This window comes from Dinoponera quadriceps, unplaced genomic scaffold (assembly GCF_001313825.1).
Source record: "Dinoponera quadriceps isolate SergipeBrazil2010 unplaced genomic scaffold, ASM131382v1 scaffold586, whole genome shotgun sequence".
NCBI lineage: Eukaryota > Metazoa > Arthropoda > Insecta > Hymenoptera > Formicidae > Dinoponera > Dinoponera quadriceps.
The window spans coordinates 344,699-361,727 of NW_014554764.1; the positions used below are offsets into that span (position 1 = coordinate 344,699).

Consider the following 17,029-nt stretch of genomic DNA (forward strand, 5'->3'; position numbering starts at 1 on the left):
TTCCTTCCACTTTTTCCCTCTAGACACGCAAATTGCCTTCCTCGTCGACTCTTCGTAAATTCCTCGCAGTATTTATGGAGCGGCTCTTCATAGGTAAAAGTTACGTCGGACACACGGAGGAGGACGGTCGACTTGCCGGAGTAATGAAATTTCCTGCATTATAAGCACCCGCGCGATATATACATGTATATATAAATATCAAAGAACGCAGAAACGTTATCCGCGCGCTCCCGTGAGAGTCGATCTTAGTACGTCGCGCGTAGTACGAACGTCTCCGCGCAGTTAAATATCTCCATTCGACGCGACACAGTTCGGCATTGTTCGATAAACAGGCTCGGAAGCGTTAAGAAACTTGGAGAATTACGCGCCTCATTTACCGTGATCATCCTTAAAAGTTACGCGTCTGGTATCGACCGACTCATTTGCGCGCTCGCACTTATCATGAATGCGGAGCGCGCGTCTCATGAAGCGCATAATGCGAGGTGCTCGCGAGTATCTTTAGAAATCGGCTAAATGACGTGACGAGGAAAGTGCATTTTTGCCCCCTATAATATTCATCACTACGACGATGTTGCTTTATGGGCGAGCACAACCGTGAATAACGTACGTTAGCCCGTCTCACGGAGAGCGTTCGGCGTTCTGGACGTCAGGACGCCCGGAGTGGCGCACTTTCGCACCGCCTGGTGGTGGATACGCGAGTGAAATCCTCCGACAAATTACGGGGGCACTCACGTAGCCCGTTGTGTCTCCCTTTCGTCGCGCACGGTTACTCGTCGGATTCGCGGGGAAAAAGTCACCTGATATAAATTCACGTAACACCCTCGGAAATTACGGGTGGATATCAAGCCGAGGAAGCGTTGCCAGGTCATCCTCTCCGCGGGCCACTTTGTCTCGTTAACGTAGCCGAGGATGAACTGCTAAGCGCAACACAATTCCGCGGCGGGTCTCGCGAGGGTTCCCCGTCGATCCTCGGCCGATCGGCCCGCATTTTCATCGGCCGCGATATGAGACAGCCGTGCTGGGACTTGTTAGGTCGAAAAAAAGGTTTCCCTCCGACTCCCTAGCGCGTCGCTAGCGGCCAATCCGACGGGCTCTGACGAGGACGCGCGAAAATACGCGCGGCAGACACCGGATTATCCGATCGGCCTGATTACGCGATGTCCCTTCGGATGCGGATGCTTCGTATGTTCGACTTCAGCCGACCGTTATACCCGTCGAATACGCGATGAATCTCCGTGAAATAAAATATGATTCGCCGCCATTCGCAGAGGGCGAATTGAATGTTCGCGCAACGTCTCCATTATATAGTGTTGTCTCTGCTGCTGTCTGCGATGGATAATTTTGGAGCGATTTTTATTTAGGACGTCTCGAATCGAAAAATCGACACGAAGCAACTCGATGTTTCTTGAAATTCGTTTGCAACAAACAGAAATCCGAAACTGAAGTCAAACATGTTTCGTACCGCGTGGGGATCACCGGTGACTTTCCGTTCAGGCCATTTGATATTTTCGCATTTTAATTCCGAACGAAACAATCTCGTGTGTGTGAGTGAGACGCTTGTTATTTAACAAATATATATTAACACGAAAATATGGGTGACCGGTGACACGCATGACGTGGATGACAAGTTACATAAAGTTGCTCCAGCACGGAACGTGTCAAGAAAGTTATCGAAACGAGCTGTTTTTTACTGTACACGCTTCGTTCGTGACATTCTGCATAATTTCGCCGCTATTTTTGCGAGTTAAACCAGTTAAATCGTGATTAAAGGACCTATTGTCGCTTTTGTTACAGCTGAACGGTTGAACGAGTACATCCGCCACTACGAAACCCTGTCGTATCCCGTCGAGGACGTCCATCGAAGTCACCTAAGGGCGAAAAGGTCGATCAGTCGCGACAGTGCCGTGACTGTGAAGTTCCAGGCGCACAACAAGAACTTCCACATCCGATTAAAACGAGACCTCACCACTTTTAGCAACAACCTAATCGTAGAGGGACCTACGGGGGAGAGGCAGGACGGCGACATCTCCCACCTTTACCAGGGCAACCTAATCGGTACGTTCACACGATAACAGATATTCGCGGAGATATTCCGTGAGTGCGTTTCGCACAGTGTCCTCAATCAGTCGTAGCCCTTCCGAGTTTCATTAGCAACATTCGAACATGTGCTCTTTTTCCAAGTGGATTCATATAACGAAAGAATAGGAATATTCATAACTTGGAGATATTTCGAATTCAAATTGAAAACTGATATTAATATATTTCATATTATTTAATATTAATATTCAATATTTGCGACACGGACAGTATCGCGGAATAGCAAAATTCCATTCTGTTGTTTAATTACGAAATTTTACGTTATACATTGAACATATGTTTAACACACGCATATGTGAGTATAATGGATCCGGCTGCGCGGGCCGAGAGAGAAGTGATTATAAATATTACAACACTAATTATAAAAGGGTGTGTTTCAACAGAGCGTGTGTTTGATTCAATATACTTTTAATGAGACTGAATTAAAGTTGACCGCTCACGCGGTCCTCCAGCGCGACGTTGTTTCGAGCTCGATAATTCGACGCTATTTTCATTCGGTGCACCGACGCGATGTATACCGGTCTCGTCGAGCGCGCATCATTCCGCGATTAATTCCGTTTGTTCGCGCGATTCTTCGCTCGGTAACTCGCGTTCGCAACGTTTCCCAACGCGAGTTTCCCCGGCCGCCTCCGTAATATTTGTCGTTCAACGAAACCGTGCGGCTGCTCAAAGATACCCGATACGTACACACCGCTATAAACCCAGAGCGCTAGAGGTCTACGACACTGATATTATATCTCGCATCGATGTGTGTGTGTGTGCACTCCTCCAAATATAGAGCCGTGGTATTATGACATCGAGCCGGCAATCTTGTCGATGGCCCATATATTCGCACGAACGGCACTCGGCAATGTAAAGTTACGCGGAATCGATCGGCAGCGATCGTTCGAACTTCTCCGCTCGTATGTGAGGTACACGTAACCGCGGACGTAAAATCCAATGAGTTTCCGTCTATGTTTGTACGCGCAGTTAGTTGTATCCACCTCCGGATACGTTCATCGCGAGAGAAATAACGGCGTTTCATTGTTCTCGCAAAGTCGAGTAACGCGTAATGAGTGCACGCGCACCGAAAAAAAAATGCGTGTTTACGGCACTGGGTGAAAAGTTCAAAGCTGAAAATTGCAGGGCGCTGATTTTCCAATTCGCACGAACCGCTCTGTCCCCGACACCAGGCTGTTCGCTTGAATTTCATAGGTGGTGCAGCAACACCTGTGCGGATGATGACGTTAATGTTATAGTTTTCGACCAACTCCAACTTTGAACTTACCGACGTGTCAGACAATATTGTTTCCAGTTAAAAGCCAAATGAAATGTGCTTCAACAGGGATCTTCATTCGGCGCTCGGCTACCAAAATATTTGCTATTCAAAAGTTGTAACGGAGGACCCGGGGTATAATCGAATCTTCCGTCTGAGGCAAAACCGTCTCCAAATTCATCGCGCGATACTCCCCTAAAGTTTAACGCTAACCTCGTAAAACAGCCTGCATATTCAAAGGACTTTCGTCAAAATAAGTTAAATTCAGCACAAGTGGGGAGAGAGAAAAAAGAGAAGCGTACTCTCCCTTTTTTTTTTTCTTTCTCTTTCGATTGCGTATACAAAGAACTGTATTTAAATTTATAACCGTTGGCGCTCTCTCTCACCCCCGACGTTCGCTTCGCGTCGTCGGCGCACATTCTGGTTGCATTCTGCAGCTTGGCCTCCACGAGGCGGTACCGTTTCTTCGTATAGTACCGCTTCCGCGACGTTCCCCGATAGCCAGGTGTGGCACGCAAAAGTGCGTGTCAGCGTAGATACCGGGTGGAACCTTTATTTCCAGTCTAATAATTTACGGGAGTCCGGCGCGCGAGGGGCGACAGTTTAAATTATGGATCAGGGCGACGAGGTGCCGGGGAACGGTTTATCTCTCACTCGCGCGACCTTTCGCGACCCGGTTACAGCCGCGCTCTCTTCACCGGATAACGCCGCGAGAAGACTCCGGCTATGCCTTAGTTTACGGATCAAAAGGAATTCCGAAAATCGTGGGCTTAGCTCGCCGTGCGAGCGTTTCGCCATTCTTACCGAAAAGTCAACGGAGTATGCCGCCCTTGTCGAGTCTGCGGGCGACTTTATAATACCGTGCGAGGGAATAGTTTCTACATCCAGATATATTTCTTGTTCCAAATTTTTTTTAGAAATCAGAGAGAATGCGTGAATTCCGCGCGTTTCCCACACAAACTTTCTATACCTTTCCATATAATTTTTTAACAATTTTTTTTTCCACTACGCTAATGGAGTTATATGCACATACGTATTGTGCGATAATAGTGTGACTGCTCAGACACAATGAAAAGAACAAGGAATTAAATATAGGGAACTAGGAATAAGATATTAGAAATAAACTATAATTTAAAGCGCCATAAAAAAAAAAGAAGAAGGGAGTAAAATATAAAAAAATTTTAAAACGAGATCAGCCACTTTTATTATTTCCTAACGAATCCTGTTGTCATCATTAACGCGTTATTTTCTTGATAATTAATCAGTTGATTCAAACTAACTTTCATTTGTGTATTGATCACTAGGCCTTTTGAAGGTTAACTTTTAGTTAACCACTAAACTTTATAAACACATAAGTTGTAAGAAATAAAATTTCGACAGTGTTCCTAATCCTAATTTTCTATTCCTTTATTGTGGATTGAAGCATGGTTGTCCATACGTCGAAATTGAATTCCTTGTTCCTCATTCCTTTTATTGTACTTGAGCAATTTTTGTTTATAGTACTTGTAAAATGTTCGATAATTTAAAGAATAATGTCGATACCATAGGTCGCGAAATTGTAAAGAAAGAGCGACGCTGGAAACTGGCTGGATGTTTTTAGTTTTGAAAGCGAAGACTCCCTTTGTTCTCGCGTCAAAAGGAATTTTGAATTGTGATAAGCTTAACAGTGCGGATGACTTCGCTTTCCTGCGATCTATTATCTAGAGAGAGAAAAAGGTTATGCGCGGAACGCTCGCTGAATATTCTCTCTTATTGTCGTTTACCCGCTATCTGCAATACGCTCAGGTTTCATCCCGCGCTTTTAATGATTCAATACCTTCCTTTCACGTCCGGTGCATTGGTCGAAAACGTGTCGCAAAATATTTTCCATGCATAACACACGACAGAGAAACGATTTCAGCGTTACCGTTACGGCCAAATGTGTATTTCCGTCGACAAACGCGGTTTCTTTACACAGGGAGATATAAAATATTCGTTGTGCGTGTACACGTTTCATCCTCAAATCGAATGATATAGCTGCAGAATCTGGATTCTCGAATCTCGCGAGACTCGACTCGAATGGGGGAGACGTGTTTCGCTCATTCATTCATTCGTCTTGTTCATTATGTCGTCGCGTTTGATGCATTAAATAAATTTCGCGACATCACGCGCTTCTCTTATTGTAGCAGACAAACGTTCTCGACGGTATCAAGAACCATAGTTTTCAACTATCGTATACCGGGGGACAAATTGAAAAGAATAGTGGTTGCCTCGAAAGAACAGGTATATCAAGTTATACGATATAAATCCTCGGACATGAAGGGATTTTGCCGAAAAGTTGGTGTATTGAGTTTTTGAGAACTATGGTTCACTCAGGTGCAGACACACGCACGCACACGTAATATGCTTTCAATTTTCTCTAATTTTCCATTTCCGTGAAAAGATAGAAAATACGTGCATTATAACTTCGCTCGCTACGTGCGTCTCGGTTAGGGGAGCGAATCGGACAGTGAGGCGAGAGCACATTGCTGCGTAAGCCAGCAATTTCTAGCGCAAAAAGTTCCGTCGAGTGACGAAGTTTCCTCCACCGTCGATACCTTTGCGAACGGAGCGAGTTCGGAGCCGTTCGCACGAACACGGTTTCGTACTCGCGTGTACGCATCTCCACCTAAGTATTTATGTTACTTCCATGACATTTCTCATTTCTAAGAGTAGAGGAGAAGCGCGAGGAAACGAATGAAAATTAAAGAAGCGGGTCCCTGTAATTTCGGTATCCGTAGCGTTGCTCTTCCAACGACGGCTAAAGTAATGATCATTTACATAGTTATTCCGCGCAACTTACGTATATACGAGACTTTGCAGGTTGCTTTAAATCAGCACATCGTAACGCTTATTTGTCCCGAGACATTTCTAAATTATTCATTATACGTAGAGAGAAAAAATGCTTTTCTTCTTCTAACTAGAAACAGTAATTGAAAATTAAGAATTCATAATCGAGTTCATACTTTATCCGATCACTTAGGAATTACGGCGATAATTTTTCCAAGGAATTTCACCGAGATTCTCGACACGCCTCTGATCAGGAATATATTTTCTACTTTCAGACGAGCCTGGTAGTCACGTGTTCGGAAGTGTCAGTGATGGAGTCTTCCACGGGAAGATAATATCGCCGAAAAGCGGTGCATGGTACGTGGAAAGAGCGCATTACTACTTTCCGCCGCACGAGGTAAACGAGACGCTGCATTCTGTGATCTATCACGAGAATGACGTCGGTGATCCGTACGCGGACGTTCGACAAGGTAAGGTGCAAAAGAAAAAGAACGAGATTCTTTCAGCTTTACTGATATTAGTTTTCAAAAGACACGCACGCACGCACATACATGACATTGTTTGCGAGTCCGCGAACATAACATGTACGGCGGAGAATGACATTTAATCCAATTATTACGAAGTTCCGATACATTGGAACATCCGATATCATCGACGTTATTCTTTCATTTACGTGGCATATTTCGTATATTTCGTACACGCTCAATAATATACTCTTGTTATGAAAAGTATATTTTGCTTTGACGGGACTAGGTGAAAACGGAGACTCATTAAATGTACACAACGGAAAGAGGAATAAATTGTATACTTTGTTCCTCAAACTTTGCTTTTAATTTGCGCGAAAAAAGCTCGGTGTAAATGTACTTTCGTTAATTTTATGCCTTGCAATATTTTTCATATTTCTATCTGTATTCATGAACTCACGAATGGCTACGTATCGGAATTAGAGCCGGCCAGTTTGTCCGACATTTAACCGTAACAAAGCAGCAGCTGTGCAACGACTTGGAACGTAATAGCGAATCCCATTATGCAAAAGAAGAAATGCCGTGTAATGTGCGTTCGCGGAAAATGAATAAATTCAGATCGGTAAAGGCAACGATTTATTTAACTACCGGGTTGCGCTGATAATTGTAACGTCCGTCGTGCATGGGAGCTTTGCTAATTATAAGGCGGCCGGGAACGATCGGAACGATCGTCTGGATACGTTGTTCGATGACGGCGACCTCGAAGTTGGCGCCTCACGACATCGCGGCCTCCACTTTTTGCCGCGCACCCCTTTGTCACGCGATGCGCCACATCTCTCGTTCTCCTCTCGAATTCTACCACGATCCTTCAGCAATCATCCTCAAAAACGCGTCCGTCTGTTCGTCCGTCTATCGTGCACCAGTTTCGAGCGATTCACCTTCGCGATACTAAGTCGGTTAGAAGCACGCACCAAGTGGGGAAGATTTCGCGGAGGGGGTTGTTGCTGCGGTGGCACGTTGATTAGCTTCAATTTCCTCATTGCATATGCATCGTTATTTGCATTAATATCCACACTGATCCGAGACACGCAACTTATTTTATCAGTTTCAGGGCTCAGGCAATGATCATCGGGAGGTTTCGGAGCCGATTTATTCTTGAAAATTAGATCGAGAGCAATTCCACTATTTCCATGCATTTTCGGTTTAAATTTCCGAATCAAAGTTTCGATGAAAGTAAACTTCCCTCTCGTCGAATTCTTTTATCCATTCACGCTGTCCACCGCCCCCCCTTCCGCGAAGTTTAATTCGTCGTAATTCCTTAACTGTTTATAATCGGGCGAAATTTTCCCCAAGGCGGAATTAATTCCAAACTTGTCGGAGGATTAGCCACTGGAACGAAAGTGCTCGACTCCTGATACTGTCCCGTGTCATCAAGGAGCATAGCGACCGGCGCAGGGAGATTGCGTCGTTTAAGCGGAGGATATGGATATCGGAAAGTCCGCGCTAGTACGAATTCTACGCACCATTTACGGTATCGTTAGGGAAGAAAGTAGTCCATTCGCGTAGGGGCAGCGACGGTCTCGTCCTGAATCTGTGCCCGGGTCAGCGCGGCGACCGTACGAACACGCGGATTCACCGCGTCACCGTGTTTACGGCGGTAACATAAACGGCCAACGTTGAAATAAACAGGCAAGCGCATCGCGTGTAATATTTATCGCGTCCGTCCACCCGTCCGTCTCTTCCGCGCATACTGCGTGGACCAAATCGCGTCATCTCGCCGTGCTTGCTCTCTGGAAATACGTTCGCCGACGTTATGAGTTTGTTACGTTTGTTGGAGCACTGTACGGGGCACGATGATGCGAGGAAGAACAGAACGGAATGGAGTGGAGTGTACTTGATGTGTGAACAGTTATATATAATAAAATAATACAATTATAAGAAATCAAATAAATGTCTTATTTAATTTGTAAAAAATAGAGAGGCAAAAACGTGTCCAAGGTATATCATCTTTCCCTACTTGCGCGAGTCGCTACTGATTCTAAGGATAACGAAAGATAACACGCTAAGAAGAGCGATCAGCGTTCGACGCGTTCTTTCGCGTCGACGTTTCTTTCCTTTTCACCTCGTGAAATGGTAATCCCTGTTAACGCTGGACAGGTTTAATAGGCAGAGCAGTAGCACGGACGACGGGCATTGCCGTCACGCTTGGAACGCCGAGCCATTAAGGCTCGCGTAGCTCGCGATTAACCCACCAATAAAGCTGACGATGGCGGCCTCGATTATCTCGGTGATATCAGCAGCGGAGTTATTGATTTGTACTTATGCGAAACTGCTTCTTCGGAAGAAGAAACGAGAGAGTATCTATTACGGCGAGATACGACGTTCATCCTCGGTTCGTTAGCGTCATCGTGCACCGCTTACGGACTGAAAGTATATGAGACGATACTTCTCCCCTGATGAAACGTCCTATTTCGGGGAATTATTGCAAAAAAGAACTGACGACTTCGTGTGCAATATCACGGCAATTATCGCGACAATGAGAGCTCCGATATCGTCTGTCCACGATCGAGGTTTCGCAGAATTATCGGATGATGAAGAGATCGGCATGAAGAAGAGCGAAGACGCCGAGAAAAAGGCGACGTGTAGCGAAGCACGTCGTTTTTCTTCGGCTTTAAAAGTACGGCAGGACGTAACAATCACAAGAAGCTTCTGCGAACGCGAGTACCTCTCCCGAGTATCGAATATAAAGACGTTTCCGTCTCGGAATTGCCGATCCGATAGCGGCGAGTTGCTCTCCCCGGGAACCGAGTTCTCGCGGGTTTAGTAGACGCGCTACCACGCGTAACGGCCGTCGTTGTGACCCGCGATACGACGCCCGGGGGACCGCGACAAGGTCGCCATTAGTCGCCACATTATGCCCCGTGTATTCGCTTTACGCAGATAGCTCGAGCGTATTGCGGAATTGCGCCGATGATTAAGCCGCGCGCTTCTGTCTCGGTGACAACGGCTCAGGATGCAGATTGCGCGGTACGTGACTTGGCTTCCGCGTCGTTATTATTCGATCTATACCTACCTAACCGCGTCTACTTGCCCACCTAACTCGCGAATCTTACGGTAGTGGAGCCCGGCCTACGAGAGAATTCGATGCGCAGCGTATTCCGGCCCCATCGATGATGTAACGCTCCCACGTGGCTCGTGAATGTTTCGAGTTCCACGACTAGATTCAGAATTAATGGCAATGAACTTCGCCATTAATTAGGAACCTTGCGGTATTCTCTCGGAATGGTTATGACTCACGCTCCCAGATTTTCGTGTAACGCGCGCCTCAGAAAGCAGAAGCGTCTATGGCACTCTGTTAGTCCGTCCAAATCTCTGTCTAGGGTCGTTTTGACCGTAATGGATAAACAGTACCGTAATTTGTATCAACACGCGCGCGTTGCAAATCAGTGTCTATGCCATTCTACCGTTCGTGCAAAATTATAACATTGCAAATTTAAAATATAATATCTTCTGACTCATTGAACGTTCGAGTCTATGATCTACGTATTTTTAAATTACATGCATTGAATGCTTGATTTGACTTCCAAGGTGACGCCGCGTTCTTCATGAATTTGTTTCCATTTATATATAATGAAATTTCGGTAAAATCTAGCATTTGCATGTGAATTTCTCTTAACTCTTTATAATATTCTATATTCATAGATATACACGTGTATAGACTCAAACGTATTTCTGAAATAAACGATTGTTCTTGAAATTACTGCTCAGTATTTATTTGTAACCTAATAATGTCATGCTTTGGCCGTAAAATTAATATCGAATCGACGGTAAATTTTGAAGGTGATTCCGGTGGATGTGGCATTACCGACGAAGTGATAGAGTGGATGGAGAAAATTCAGAATTCCGCCGAACCAGATATACCACTTAAGACTCCATCGGTGAATCAGAAGGAGCCGAAACCAAATGTCGCACCCTGGAATGGGGACCAGGAGAGTCCTGGTCATAAATATAGTAGAGAAGCCAATGAACCTAGTCATCGCAGGCCACGAAGAGCGACTAGGTCGAAGGAGAACAACACCTGTTCGCTCTTCATACAAACAGATCCTCTTATATGGAGGCATATTTCCGAACAGGTAAGCGAAACCCCTTTTAATACAAATATGAATACTATGAACCCAAATATGAACCCTTTTTAATACAAATATGAATAAACGTTGTCTGAATTGGTTCGAAATTGGAAAGTGCACGACTTCACAAGTAGAAACATTTCAAAACTGAAATATAATAGAAATTTACTTTTTAATTGATATTTCTGTGGCACTATATTCTCAAAATATCGGGATATAATATAACATGCGTTTCGATCTATAATGAATATATTTCTCTCTCATAGTTTCTATTTGTAAAATTTGTGTCAAAAAAACCTCCGATTACATGTAAAAAACGTCACATTATTTGCGGCGCTTTTGCGGCGTTATTTGAGGTTTTCTCACTTTTGCGGCGAATTTATTTCGAAAACTATGAATGTTTCTTTTTTTTGTTATTTCCATTGTCCGTCCATTTGTCGAGTGATAACGTGTAAAATTGTGATCGTATGAGAGAAAAGTGACGCGTGTAATCGTATAAAAGGATAAAAGGCAAGATAGCAGATTGTTATAACGATGGAATGACCCAATTCTAAACGGCAATTTGCAACTGGAGAATGCCAGTATCTCCTTGCACAATAGGGAAATACCTTGAATACCGACCGTTCTCTTCCTATGGTCACATTCATATGCGTTTTCGTCGGCGGCACGGTCAGTGCAATTCCCTTTTGCATTTTCTCAACAAGCCAGACACCACCCGCATTCCAGCATTCTTCGCAAAAAGAATATTCCCGTCCTCGTCCACCAGCGGCCTTTGATACCACCGTGGTGTGTACTGCATAGAGTGCATTCCACCGGGGGATATTTTAATGACAGATTTTTAGACGGATTTTTACGTTAAACCCCGCGAAAGTTTCCAGGGAATTTTGATTAGATGGGAAATATTTGACGTTAAACTCTAAGAATTCTCACACGTTCAACTTCAACAAGAGTGCAGGCGGATAACTGGATCTCGTAATTTTTGTGATTAACTTCGCGGACGCGCTTCCGCTTTCGACGGAAATTCAATTCGCAGCTTAATTAGCAGTGATATTTAATATCGAAGATTGAAAACTCGCGCGATGATAATCCCCGTCGAATATATGCGCGGAATATAATCCTGTGTCGGACCACACGGAGGGGCAAAAAAAGAGGGAAAAAGAGTAATATCCAAGCTTTGTCGCGCGCGCAAATAATGAGTTCGCGCTCGACTTCGCAGTTACATCACGACGCGGAGAAAACCAGGGAGGAGATATTGTCCTTGATCGCCCACCACGTTACCGCCGTAAACTACATCTACAGGGACACGAGATTCGACGGCAGAATAGAGCATAGAAACATCAAATTCGAGGTTCAACGAATAAAGGTAACGGTACCTCGACCGAAAATAGCGTCACTGTAATAACGGTCGTGTGAAAAGTGCCCGCCTCGCGATTGACCCACTCTGCTCTCTGTCTCTGTGATATTAGATCGACGACGATACGGCCTGCACGCAACAACAGACATACAGCGAGCCGAACCCGTTTTGCATGGAGAACATCGACGTCAGCAACTTCCTGAACCTGCACTCTCTCGGGAATCATGAGGACTTCTGCCTAGCTTATGTCTTCACCTACAGGTGAGCGAAAAGAAGATTGTCCTTTGTACACGGAGAAAATATTGTATTATAATCCAAAGTACCACAAAATTTTATAACGTAGGACCATACCGGAATTATGATGTAATCTTTAACGATGTAAATCATGTGTACACATCACTGAACATTACAACACGCATCATAATTTCAGCATTACGAAATTTTAGTAATTTTTACTGCGATATTTTCTCCGTGTACGCCCATAAACGCCATTTCGCGCCAACAGGGACTTCACCGGCGGGACCCTCGGGCTTGCTTGGGTCGCGTCCGCGTCCGGCGCGTCCGGTGGGATCTGCGAGAAGTACAAGACCTACACCGAGACTGTAGGCGGCATGTATCAATCCACCAAGCGGTCCTTGAACACCGGCATCATCACATTCGTGAATTACAACAGCCGAGTGCCACCCAAGGTGTCGCAGCTGACTCTGGCGCACGAAATCGGGCATAATTTCGGGTCACCGGTAAGTCGTTTGCGTCGTATCCGAGGAAACGTTCTCTTCTCGCCGCCCCGCACGACACACACGTGCACGGTTTGCTCGGGAATGACGGGGCAGAAGATGAAGATGACGATCTCACCTTCTTTCCAGCACGATTTTCCACCGGAATGCAGACCGGGCGGCTTGGACGGTAATTACATTATGTTCGCCTCAGCGACGAGCGGAAATCGACCGAACAACAGCAAATTTTCAAAGTGCAGCATTGGCAATATCAGCAACGTTCTAGATGCTATCGAGGATAACAAGAAGAGGAACTGTTTCACTGGTACTTTTACCTTTTTCAATTTCCCGTCGCATTGCGGGATGGAATAAATGAAGTAAATCAATACTGAAAATTCCGCTCCCGCAAAATGGATACTATCGGTGTCGCCTGACCGGTCTGATCGATATGTTGCATTGTCGATTTACAGGAGCGTTTTGCGGCAACAAGATCGTCGAGGCTGGCGAAGAGTGCGACTGCGGATACGACGACAACGAATGTACGGACAAGTGTTGTTATCCCAGACAGGTGTCCGAGTTGGATAAAATCAAGAACGAAACGGCGAAAGGCTGCAACAGGAAGTTCGGGACACAGTGCAGGTACGTACACGCACCTGCTTTGATCCCGACCGAGGGAATCTGACGTGAATCGTCGGCCGTGATGTCTCTCTCTCTCTCGTTAAATCACATCTCTCATGCGCGAGTAATGATGCTTTTTTTAGTCCTAGTCAAGGACCTTGCTGTTCGAGCGAAACGTGCCAGTTCGTGCCCCTCTCCCACAAGGTTCAATGCAAGGCTGAATCAGACTGCAGTTACAATTCCACCTGCAACGGCAGGTCCTCCGAATGTCCAGCGCCGCTACCGAGAGCCAATAAGACTAGATGTAACGAGGGCACTCAGGTAATCGCACTCTGTTATCCGCGACACCGTGGCGTGATTTAACGGCGTCGAGACGCTCGTTTCAACAACGCGTTATTTACAGCTGTGCATCAACGGAGAGTGTACCGGATCCATTTGCCTAGAGTGGAATCTGACAGAGTGCTTTTTAACGAGCAGCATCATACCGAACATCGACAAGCGAAAGCTCTGCGAATTAGCCTGTCAAAATGGCACCGATGCGTCAACGTGTCGCGGTACGAGCGAGTTTGCGCACATGGTGGGACTGCCCGAGGGCGGAATGAGCCTGAGACCTGGCTCGCCCTGCGATAATTTCCAGGTTTAAATGATGAAATGGTTGCCCTATGTGTGCGAAAATAAATGAGACATTTTCGGGTAAAGCGGAACGATCATTTGTATACATTTTTCAGGGTTACTGCGACGTTTTCCTGAAGTGCAGAGCCGTCGATACGGAAGGACCGCTCGCTAGGTTGAAGAATCTGTTGTTCAACAAGGAGACCTTATCAACGGTAGCGCAATGGGTGACTGTAAGTGTAGACATTTCACTGGACTTACCATCCGCCTGGTAACATATTTCCGTGTAACCGCCGTTTCTTTCTCTCTTGCAGGAATTTTGGTGGGCCGTATTGCTGATGGGCATAGCTTTCATCATATTTATGGGCTTATTTATCAAGTGTTGCGCCGTGCATATTCCTTCGACTAATCCTAAAAAACCGCCTGCGAGGCGCATCAGTGATACATTAACAAGACCGATGAATACTCTCAGAAGGATGGTAAGAGAAATACGTAGATTACATTTCCGCATTTTCCGGCGAAATTTCGAAACTAATGGCAACAATCTCCTTCGCGCGTCTTATCGTTTGTCGTATCAATTGCAGCGACATCCGCACGGCGGAGGAGGAGCTGGGCCAAGGAGTATACCTCCGAGACCGAGTCAAGGTGGACACGGAACACGTGGACCTTCTCATGGTTACGGAGAAGGTAGAGGTGCTCAATATTACCCAAAAGGTGAGTTAACGTATCGGGACGTCGATGCATTTCCCGTTGCTTGAGTTTAATTCCCGCACTCGTGCGGTGATCGAGAATACATACATACATCGATGCTGGTGTATATAAAGGAGAGATCTCGAGTCAATCTTAAAATACTAACACGAATTAAGCTCAAGTTCAACGCTGTTCGCGTTCTTCGTCCTTGTGTAACCCGCAATTACATCAATGTCTTTTCCTGTTTGCATCTCCCTCGCATTGACGCGCATCACTACCTGATACTATCGTTCTATGACCTGCAGAGGTGAGCTGGGGCCTATATTCTATATGCTTGATAGGAGCAAATTCACGAATGCGGAGATAGCGCGTTGCACGCGCAAAGTCTCGAGTCGACGATCTGTCGCGAAAATCAATCAAGTACCCGCGGCTTTCCTGCGTTTGCTCCTAGCTCATTATTCATGGCATTGCACTGGTTGCTCTCTAGCTGGGATACTTATTTCCTCCCTCTTTAACACGGGAGTCTCCACGCGAGCGAACTCCTCTCTTCTCTGATTTCGCACCAATCGATCGCATTGACATCCGAATTATGATTTTCCGGAATTGCGTTGTAGTTAGACGGCGAAACACGACGAGAAACAGCACGGGCGAGGGACACGCGTGTACAGCGTGTAGATCGCACTGGCTGTTTCCCCGCTGCCGTACTCTCTTTGCCAGTTGCCTGATTCATATCGCCAACGACTCTGTCCTCGCATATCCGATGTTTCTTTTGGTTATGTGTTTCGTTTGATTGTCGAACATTTTTCTAAACTTTAAGCAGGCTATCACTCGGTTCCCACAGCTAGTGCGCCACCAAATAGCAGGTCAGCAGACAACTACGGCCGTTCCAACCACCCAGAGCTGTACGCCGGCGCCTATTCGGGCTCCGGGGGAGGGGGGAGGAGCGCAGCCTATGAGATGAGGCATCACAACAAGGTGTGACGATCCTAGGACGTCGTCACGGACGAGGACCACCAGTCGCGGCGTTGCACCACGAGTCGTTGTGTAAAACGATTGCCAAATGCGAAGGGAACCGATCCACTCCACGCGACGATGTCTTGTAACCGAGGTCGAAGCAATAATGACGAGATACGGCACGATGGTCGAGCAGATTGAGAGGTCCGGCGATACTTTGCGCTTTCAACTGAGTTGCGTTCGATCGAACATCAAGACGACGAAGAGAGCCGCGCGCGTTACTTGTAGATACGACGAAAGTACGCATCAGTGATCAAATCGATCTCTCATTTTGTATCGGTTCGGCAAATGTGATTTCAACTTAGATCCAGATACGTTACGAACGACGATCCGGAGGATCACGAGTTAGCCGGAGTCGCGATGTATAATAGAATAACGATATATCGGACAAATCGTGTATCCCGGAGATTTTATATATATGTATATGTACATATATATATATATATATATATATATATATATATATATATATATATATATATATATATACATATATATGTAACCTTTTTTATGTAGTACCAATATGATGGTCTTTTGCGTCGTCGTTCTGAGAACTCGTCGGACGATCAAATTTTAAGAACGCTACGGGCAACTTTCGCCCTTCGCCAACGAGGGTGATATTGTTATATGATCAAAGTAATTTAAATCGATCCAATGTGTGATTCGTTTCGCTTTAGCGATCGACGCTGTATTCTCACAGCGACAAACGCGCGCCGGTGTTGTTGAAACCGCGTCGCATCTTCGCCCTTCGACACTACGAACATTTAAAGGCCATGATCGTAACGGTCTTTGTGTGTGACGGCGTCCTTCGTGATGTCTATTATCCGTGCATGTCGCTCCCGAAAGTTCGAGTTTACAAGGGGTGTGTGGCTTTGTTCGTTAGATATTAAATGCGAATTCAGTAGGAGATCGGCAATAAGACAATACGTCCGTTCGTAATGCATATTATATAGGGCATATGTTTACAAATGAGTTTTCCAAAGACGTCGTTTTAATAGTAGTCTGTTCAATTTCCGATTAACTTAACGCGTGATGCGCGAAAAATCGTTTTCTACTGGAATGAAATTTTACCGTCTAATGGCACGCGTATGCGCCAATTTAATTCAGAGACTCTCGATGCACCAAACGACTCATTCGTGCGACATGAGAAAGAAACATGAAGGAGCTCGAGACTGTTGCATAGAATATCTCGTACGTACAACATTGTTTATACATATACATATATATATATATATAAATATTCGCAGTTTCGACGACTGATTTATATAAACGAC

At 45.5% G+C, this 17,029-nt stretch overlaps 1 protein-coding gene across 3 annotated transcripts in view; it reads left to right on the forward strand.

The window, feature by feature from the left end:
• LOC106741621 (disintegrin and metalloproteinase domain-containing protein 10) overlaps window positions 1–16,217 on the forward strand; it is a 118,183-nt gene extending 101,966 nt beyond the window's left edge. Inside the window, exons 2-15 of one of the 3 annotated variants that reach the window (XM_014613816.1) lie at window positions 1,795–2,055; window positions 6,436–6,630; window positions 10,465–10,757; window positions 11,968–12,114; window positions 12,218–12,366; window positions 12,611–12,845; window positions 12,972–13,146; window positions 13,292–13,460; window positions 13,583–13,760; window positions 13,843–14,076; window positions 14,168–14,284; window positions 14,366–14,530; window positions 14,636–14,765; window positions 15,559–16,217. In XM_014613816.1, the coding sequence (XP_014469302.1) occupies window positions 1,795–2,055; window positions 6,436–6,630; window positions 10,465–10,757; window positions 11,968–12,114; window positions 12,218–12,366; window positions 12,611–12,845; window positions 12,972–13,146; window positions 13,292–13,460; window positions 13,583–13,760; window positions 13,843–14,076; window positions 14,168–14,284; window positions 14,366–14,530; window positions 14,636–14,765; window positions 15,559–15,722 (2,612 nt within the window). In that variant the 3' untranslated portion in view covers window positions 15,723–16,217. The remainder of the gene's footprint in view (window positions 1–1,794; window positions 2,056–6,435; window positions 6,631–10,464; window positions 10,758–11,967; window positions 12,115–12,217; window positions 12,367–12,610; window positions 12,846–12,971; window positions 13,147–13,291; window positions 13,461–13,582; window positions 13,761–13,842; window positions 14,077–14,167; window positions 14,285–14,365; window positions 14,531–14,635; window positions 14,766–15,558) is intronic. The other 2 variants (XM_014613817.1, XM_014613818.1) reach the window with 2 other exon arrangements.
• Window positions 16,218–17,029: the final 812 nt, after the last annotated feature.